At 38.7% G+C, this 8,401-nt stretch overlaps 1 protein-coding gene and 1 long non-coding RNA gene across 2 annotated transcripts; both read right to left on the bottom strand.

Annotated features, from left to right (window-relative positions):
- Positions 1–633: 633 nt before the first annotated feature.
- On the bottom strand, positions 634–3,963 carry LOC123533593 (uncharacterized). Its single transcript, XM_045315299.2, has 2 exons — positions 3,048–3,963; positions 634–779 (listed from the first exon to the last, which is right to left on the bottom strand). The coding sequence occupies exons 1-2, from the start codon at positions 3,949–3,951 to the stop codon at positions 766–768; spliced, it is 918 nt and encodes a 305-aa protein (XP_045171234.2). The 5' UTR covers positions 3,952–3,963; the 3' UTR covers positions 634–765.
- Positions 3,964–4,551: 588 nt separating this feature from the next.
- On the bottom strand, positions 4,552–6,988 carry LOC123533301 (uncharacterized). The gene is made up of 3 exons (XR_008366328.1): positions 6,949–6,988; positions 5,220–5,291; positions 4,552–4,636 (listed from the first exon to the last, which is right to left on the bottom strand). It is a non-coding gene; the product is annotated as an uncharacterized LOC123533301 (long non-coding RNA).
- Positions 6,989–8,401: the final 1,413 nt, after the last annotated feature.

Genomic DNA, 8,401 nt, shown 5'->3' with positions numbered 1-8,401 from the left:
TCTCTTTTGTTGTGGTGTTTTTTACCTAAGACCTTTATTACCGTACACGTTGGACTTGGTGTAAAAATTTTGGACTAAAAGTCAAGCGTTGTTGAATCCACGTATTCAGCATGTTTTATATTGGATAGTTTTAAGTGTTCGCACAAACAACATCTCTGTCGTGATATTGTGGCTGAGTTACAAACAATAAGACACTGTTTCAAAATGCGTAGTCGTTTTATATCACAACCTCTATATAAAGTAACAAACAAATAATAGCGGTCCATAAATAACAGACAAGAGCATGGTCGCAAAAGGCAGGTTTAAGTTTTTGTCAGCACATGTAGTATTTGTTAACCACACATTATGCCGACGAATGTTTGATTACGGCATAGGACAACTAACAGTTGAACTGTCAACATATAAATCCGACAATATGTTGATCTCTATAGTTCCGTTGATAATTTGGTCAGCCACTCAGCTCGAGGGCTTGGTGCAAAACTATTGTAAGTGTATATAAACAAAGAACAAGATACAATAGTTTTGCGCCAAGCCCTCGAGCTGTCGTTTTGTCGATATGGCAATATACTGATCTCGGCATAGTGAAGTACTTTGCTCATTATCAATGGTCCTGTGAGTGATAATAGGTGAGCGTGGAATATATACACGAATGTTGCTATGAACGATACGACAATGTACATGTCCATGAGGAGAAGCACGTTGATTCCTGATTGTATACAAGATCGCCAATATCTCTAGGAAAGTCCTTTGTATGGTTCAGTTAGATTAATATTTCTTACCTGTAAAAGGAAAAAGGAAATGCAATAATATATGTAAATGTAAATCAACATACTATGGGCATTACAGTAGCAAAGCAAATATTTTAATCTGTATGTTTTAGTTTTTTGTTTGTTTTGGGTTTAACGCCGTTTTTCAACAGTATTTCAGTTATGTAACGGTGGACAGTTAACCTAACCGGTGTCCCTGGATTCTGTACCAGTACAAACCATGTTTCCCGCAAGTAACTGCCAAATTCCCCACATGAATCAGAGGTGGAGGACGAATGATGTCAGACCAAATCGTCACGCATGTTTTAGTTGTTTTGTTTTTAAAAAGAGAGTTATCAAAGGAAAATGTTATCAAAAAACGACAGTGTCGGTGTTCTTGGTGGCTTACTAGCATGCAATACAATTGTTCGACAAGAAAATAAACAGACACTTTTTCCCCGTCTGCTATTCCTCAGTGGAATATAGAATGCTGCCTATGATTAGGAATAGTCAGAGATGTGACTACACGGGTGTTAAAATAGAATAAGTGGAAAACCACAGGTCGCCCAACATGACATAAATGAAAATGTTGCAGGCTCGGTTTGATTGAGCCTGTTCATAGACAGTAGTTGAAATGCAAGCTACCGTTCTCACCTTCTAGCTATGTTGGTACTAAACCCATATTAGTTAATAGACACAGTTCTAAACCTTAAGTCTTAATCTTTACTTCCGTCAGTCCAACAGTACTTTCGGTCAATAGTTCGTTTTTTTCTGCCCGGTCTGTAACTCAACCGTCCATCAAGGAATTTTAATATTACTTGGCGCAAATGTTCCCCATAATAAGACAATGTGTCTTGCAGACTTCTCAGACCCCTAGCAAATTTTATCATGATATTAACAAGGTCTTATCGTGTCTGGTCCAGAACTGAGCCATTCATTGAAGCACAGATTTCCCCATTGTGAGACAACATATTCATACGCAACACCAAATTCAGCCAGGAGTTATCTCACTAAGTTATGTGAATAAACTTGATGGGTAGGAAGACCTGTGTTGTGTGAAGTTTTAGTCTGATATAATTATGTACATGTAGCTGTTACTGAGATATTACTTATTGGTTGCACGCAAAACTTAATTAGGTTTTCTAAATCGAAAGAAGGGCAATAACATACAATAAATTCAACTAAGAATTATTTAACATAATTACGTAAGTAGATTTGAGGACAGGAGAGCATACTGTGTGAAATCTAGGACATGCAACGGTTCTTGTATGCAAAACTTAAAAAAACCAAACTGATGCTGACGCCGGAGTCCGGGTGAGTAGACTAGCACTCACCACGGACTAAAAAAAAAGATGTAGATAACATGTAGTTTTACAATTTGCTAGCATTTACAATATATGATTTAAGATATGCTGCATTTATGTTTCAACATGGATGTATGGCGTAGCATTCTGTTCTTTTTATCTACTAGTATACGATCATCTATAATTAGTTAAGCTAGTTTCATACAGAATACAAAATATGCTTACATAATAGAACATAGGAAATTTACTTCAATTGTCCCGTTCTTTGATTTTTTATTAAATATAAAGACTATAAAAGGCCATATTGTATATAAGGTGCTATCTTTATTAGATACGATTCACATTTTGTGAACTACTTTCTGGAAAAAAATATATCTTTATTATAGTAGTTGTTGTTTTTAAGGTCGCTGATTTCGAATCACATGCACACCATCACTTGATTCTATAACACGAGTCAGCTACCCAGTTGTTATGGAAAGTCGGTGGTTTTATATAGGTGCCTGCCAACGCGGAGGAGCAACTGGTCTATGCATCCACCTTTTAAAGCTGAAAAGTCGCCATTAGACTCCAACCGACGACTATAACACTAAAAAATGCATTTAAGTTTGTGTCTCCCGTTCCCGTGAACCACTATCATGCTGGGCACGAATAATTATGCCTTTGCGACCAGTGTAGATCGTGAGCAGCCTGTAGAACCATGCAGTCTGATCAAGATCTGCACTATTCGACTGTTCGCCATTCAGTCAGTATCTTTTTGGTTAGCACCCCATTTAACAGTTACTAGTACTGTCCAAATTGAAAGATGGACAAGTCCATTGTAGAAATTTAGCAGGGTAAGGGATAATTAGGGCATGCATGAATCCTCATACCCTTTATCTTGATAAAACCATACCCTTTATCTTGATAAAACCAGAAATCATGTGTTTATGATGTTTTAGTCCTTTTAAATTTACTAATCTAGCAGACAAATGTTCTCCAAGTTAAAGAAATTATTTACCTTCAATTGGCATCATCATACCCCCGCCCATTCCACCGTCCATAGGCATGCCACCGCCCATTGACATCATCATCATATCGCTACCCATTCCTCCTTTTCCAACGCCCATAGACATACCACCGCCCATTGGCATCATCATCATACCGCCACCCATTCGTCCTTTTCCGCCGCCCATAGGCATACTATCACCCATACCACCGCCCTTTGGCATTTTCATCATCATATCACCGCCTTTTTCACCTTTTCTACCGCCCATAGGCATACTATCACCCATACCACCTCCTGTTGGCATCATCATCATACCGCCGCCCATCCCTCCTTTTCCGCCGCCCATAGGCATACCATCGCCCATACCTCCTCCCATTGGCATTTTCATCATACCGCCGCCCATCCCTCCTTTTCCGCCGCCCATAGGCGTACCATCACCCATACCACCTCCCATTGGCATCATCATCATACCGCCACCCATTCCTCCTTCTCCGCCGCCCATAGGCATACCATTGCTCATACCACCGCCCATTGGCATCATCATCATACCGCCGCCCATCCCTCCGCCCTTTTCACCCTTTCTACCGCCCATAGGCATACTATCACCCATACCACCTCCTGTTGGCATCATCATCATACCGCCGCCCATCCCTCCTTTTCCACCGCCCATAGGCATACCATCGCCCATACCACCTCCCTTTGGCATTTTCGTCATCATATCGCCGCCTTTTCCACCGCCCATAGGCATTCCATCGCTCATACCACCTCCCATTGGCATCATCATCATACCTCCGCCCATCCCTCCTTTTCCGCCGCCCATAGGCATACTATCACCTATACCACCTCTCATTGGCATCATCATCATACCGCCGCCCATTCCTCCTTTTCCGCCGTCCATAGGCATACCATCGCCCATACCTCCTCCAATTGGCATCATCATACCGCCGCCCATTCCACCTTTTCCGCCGCCCATTGGCATTCCACCGCCCATACCTTCTCCCATTGGCATCATCATTATGCCGCCGCCCATTCCACCTTTTCCGCCGCCCATAGGCATACCCTCACCACCTCTCATTGGCATCATACCGCCGCCCATCCCTCCTTTTCCGCCGCCCATAGACATACCATCACCCATACCACCTCTCATTGGCATCATCATCATACCGCCGCCCATAGGCATACTACTGCCCATATCACTTCCCACTGGCATCATCATTGGCATACCCCCGCTCATTCTACCACTACCGTCGCTCATCGGCATTTCATCTCCCGTACCGCCGCTCATTGGCTTGCCACTAGCAATGCCTACATCAGAGGATTAAGTTGATGAAAATGCTTATTAAGTATGTAACTATTTTAAAATTGTAAAACAAATGTTAGCGTCATTTCATTTTACGCTTTAGTAAATATAAATTAAAAAAAACAGATAGTGCATTGTGAAAACGAAATACATTCTAAAAATTGAACAGCCTTACCTCCTTTTCCTCCCTGTGGCATTGGCATTGGCATAGACATTAGCATATACATAGCATCGGTCATCCTCATTGGCATCGGCATTTGCATTGGCATTGGCATCGGCATTGGCATCGGCGTCGACATGCCTGTATAATGATGACAGTATTTCCGTATAAAGACCCTTCAAAACCTATTGACCTTCTTTTACTCCACGTAATTTTCATGAAAATCATTCTGATAACATAGGTATAATTCAGCTATACTAAAAGGTGACAGCTGAATTAAAGTTTTCCACAACTTCATCTGCTAATAACGTATTCAGTCAATCTCTTTTCGACATAGCTTTAAATATGTTCATAATATGGTCAAACATCAATTTTAAAGCTAATTAAGGCATTTAACGAAAAATAAATATAAGATGTTTATGTTGCTTTTTCACAACGGACCTTCTTTGTATTTACATTTGAGCCGTGCCATGGGAAAACCAACATAGTGGGTGTGCGACCAGCATGGATCCAGACCAGCCTGCGCATCCGCGCAGTCTGGTCAGGATCCATGCTGTTCGCTAACAGTTTCTCCAATTCCAATAGGCTTTAAAAGCGAACAGCATGGAGCCTGACCAGACTGCGCGGATGCGCAGGCTGGTCTGGATCCATGCTGGTCGCACACCCACTATGTTGGTTTTCCCATGGCACGGCTCATTTTATTATTGGGTTTGTTTGTGCTTACCTTTGTACACGGTGCTGAGTGCCAAAAGGGCCGAGATCAGTGTTACATGAATTGAATTCATGTTGACTAGTTCTGAAATGGTACAGAAACTTTTTTTCTTTATTTTTGCCTCGTAAAAATACAAAGAATTAACGAATGTTCAATTATAATACTTTTTAAAATAGAGCAACGGAAATAACATTTCTCTACTGTATACATACACATACACATACGTATATACATATCAATATATGTTAAGGCTTCAAGTAATGCAAGCATAATTATGTCGTTATGTTAAATTTAATTACTTGAGTGTTTAATCCCGTGTTTAATAGCCTTGAATTCATCTAATTAGCATGCACTATATATAATCAACTTGGAAATCTTGCCGAAACGAAAAAACAAGATCACTTTAAGGATGGGCCTGGGAATTGATTAAAAGTACAATTAAGCTATAAAGAATTAGGAGATAACATGTAGGCGCTTTGCACAGAACCAATGAACTTATATGTTAAGTTCATATAATCCCGGGACTTGCTGGCATCTGAACCTAGTACTCTCAATATATCCGGGTCTATTAGGCAGCGCCGAAAATAATCCGAATTATCACAGCACAGATACTGGTACAGATACTGAGTGCCCAAATGTTTCTAGCACTGTGACTAGGAATGACTTTCTGATTTCGCGAAAACCAATGCATTCCGAAATCATGTGTCTATTGATATCAGTGACACGTGATCTGCATACTTGACAGATAGCTTCGTTATGTAGACTACCTGCTGTAAGGAGCCTGACGACATTGAGGACGTGACGTATCAGTGATTTGGTATTTGCTAGTACGTACAACTTAGACGGGGAGCATGCAAGATGAACAGATTTAATCCTATCAAACTCAGAGTCTGAATTTTTTCTGTCTTCCCAATGTATATCATAGTACTGTACGAGTTTACACTGCTTGTGACAATGGATTTCCATGCCCATTTGAATGGGAAGATGGACATTTGGATATATTCCTTTAGATACCTAAATAAGCCATACTTGGCTAATATTCTGCAAATATCACCTAATTGATTTTTTAGCCCCTTTCAACATGAAATAATTCAAACGTAGGTAAAATATTTGCTTGGTTAAGCATTCATTTGGCATCATGCATAGCTTTTGTAAGAAACAGTTGTCTTTTGTCTACGAGTGATTCAAAGGACCGCCATCCTAAGAGAGGAAGGACCATATCGGTGCGTGTCCTTATAGGCAGTTTTTGAATGAAATGGCTCAGGAATCGCTCATGTAGTAGTGTTTCAGGTGTGTAGTTTTCAAATTTATGATTATATACAATCTATGCTCTTGTCTAGTTGAAAAAAAAGTGAACAAATTGTTTATTTGAAATACCCTCATCTAATTCTTAATGTAAAATGTATATCAATAAAAGTTGGAAATAAAGATTGTTCATACATAAAGCATAAAATAACATGATATATGTACGACTTTCAAAAAGACAAATGTGAGATAACGATAAAATGAATCTGCAAAAGAAAGAGAAAGACTTCCGAAACTCAAACGTTAGTTGCCAGTTTCATTATTTTGATGCATATACCATTTATAAATACACGAATAAGAAATAAATACTGCCTAACACCAGAAATACGGAGGAAAATAGTATTTAGAACCACGATAAGATTTTCTCCAAAAATAAGTTCTCCTACCAGGTACTAATGCAAGCAGCATTTAATAAAAAAACTTTCATTTTACTTACATTGAAAGCCCCGTGGATGGGCGGTGAGATCTAATAATCCTGGAGTCTGTTTAACCAAACTTTTTCACTCCCTTATATATTCATGCGCAGGGAATATCATCACGTGACCCGGCGAACAGAAGTGAGGCTTTCGAAATGATTTCTAAGGGAAAGTAAAAATGTTTTTTTTTTCGAAATTGAACATTTTTTACACCATACACGAACATCTATAAAAGTATGTTATGAACCGTTAAATTTGCTTAGGAGTATTAGTCGGAAACTAGCTTATTGGTGCCGTTTTTAAGTGATCGTTCGAAATACGCAAATTCAAGTATAATGCATAAGAATGCGTGTACTAAATACCCTATAGCATAGATAATTCGTCAAAACTGGTTAAAGTTAAGCCCTACTAACAGGGAGCGAGAAAGAACTATTTAGTTGATAAAAAATTACAGAAGGAAAATAATGCGGTTTTAAGGGATAAAAATGTTTTATGGATCAACCCTTATTTTTGACATATATCAGAAACAAACATTACATATTTTACATCAAAGTTACATACTAACTACAATGTTGATCCGCTACAGTTTGCTGTTCTTATATATGGGATAAAATGTAACGGTTGCACTCTTTTTTTTTTGTCATGTAAGTCCAGGTGAAGAATACAAATTGAAGACCAATATATAGTTTCTGAAGTTTATTTTATTGAATAGGTCCGCAAATTAATGATTCAATTTGGTAATTCCATCATATAAACAAAATAGTTTCTTCAATTGTTATAAAACATAACTGTTGATTCAAGCTTTTTTGATAGCAAAATAACTTATTATCAACCCTTTAAGGATATGATAATATTAGGTTATTTAACATTGTTCTGTGCAATACGGAGATATATTTGGACGAGTACCCAGCTGAGAAAACCATATGGTTTTCCCAGCTGGGTACGAGTCCAAATATATCTCGTATTGTACAGTTCAATGGTAAATAACTTTTTATTGTATATCTATTTTATTTTAGTTTAAATTAAAACTGATTCACTGAATATTGTATTTCTGCCTTCCTCATTTCAAGACGCATAATCTAACTCTGTACATAAAGCGCCTACTTCACCCGATTTACATTCGGAACATTTTCACGCGTTTCGGGCTTTATCGTATGTTTAACATGGGACTTTTTGAACCGTCCAAATACGGAAAAATACAGGTTTTTTGTACGCACGTGCGCCCAATAAGGTAATATATTGTACGGACACGTGCTGCAAATGAACGTTCACGATTGGATAGATAAAATAGATATAGAAACAAAAAAATTTAAATTCAAAACTATAAAATTAGTCCCAAACTAAACAGCTTGCGGTCCGTATCGACGGGTCGGTATTGGGATAATAAGATTTTTGTTTAAAATCAACGAAAAAGACCGAAAATTTCGAATCCCAAGGAAGTGTTTTACCTTGCTTCATGTGCGAGCAAGTGCA

The sequence above is a fragment of the Mercenaria mercenaria genome, chromosome 12 (assembly GCF_021730395.1).
Source record: "Mercenaria mercenaria strain notata chromosome 12, MADL_Memer_1, whole genome shotgun sequence".
Taxonomy (NCBI): Eukaryota; Metazoa; Mollusca; class Bivalvia; order Venerida; family Veneridae; genus Mercenaria; species Mercenaria mercenaria.
This window is presented reverse-complemented; position numbering and strand designations above follow the sequence as displayed.

What these genes read in the sequence shown, in the direction of transcription:
- LOC123533593 (XM_045315299.2), bottom strand. Translation starts at nt 3,951, where the DNA reads ATGGGCGATGGTATGCCTATGGACGGCGGAAAAGGAGGAATGGGCGGC.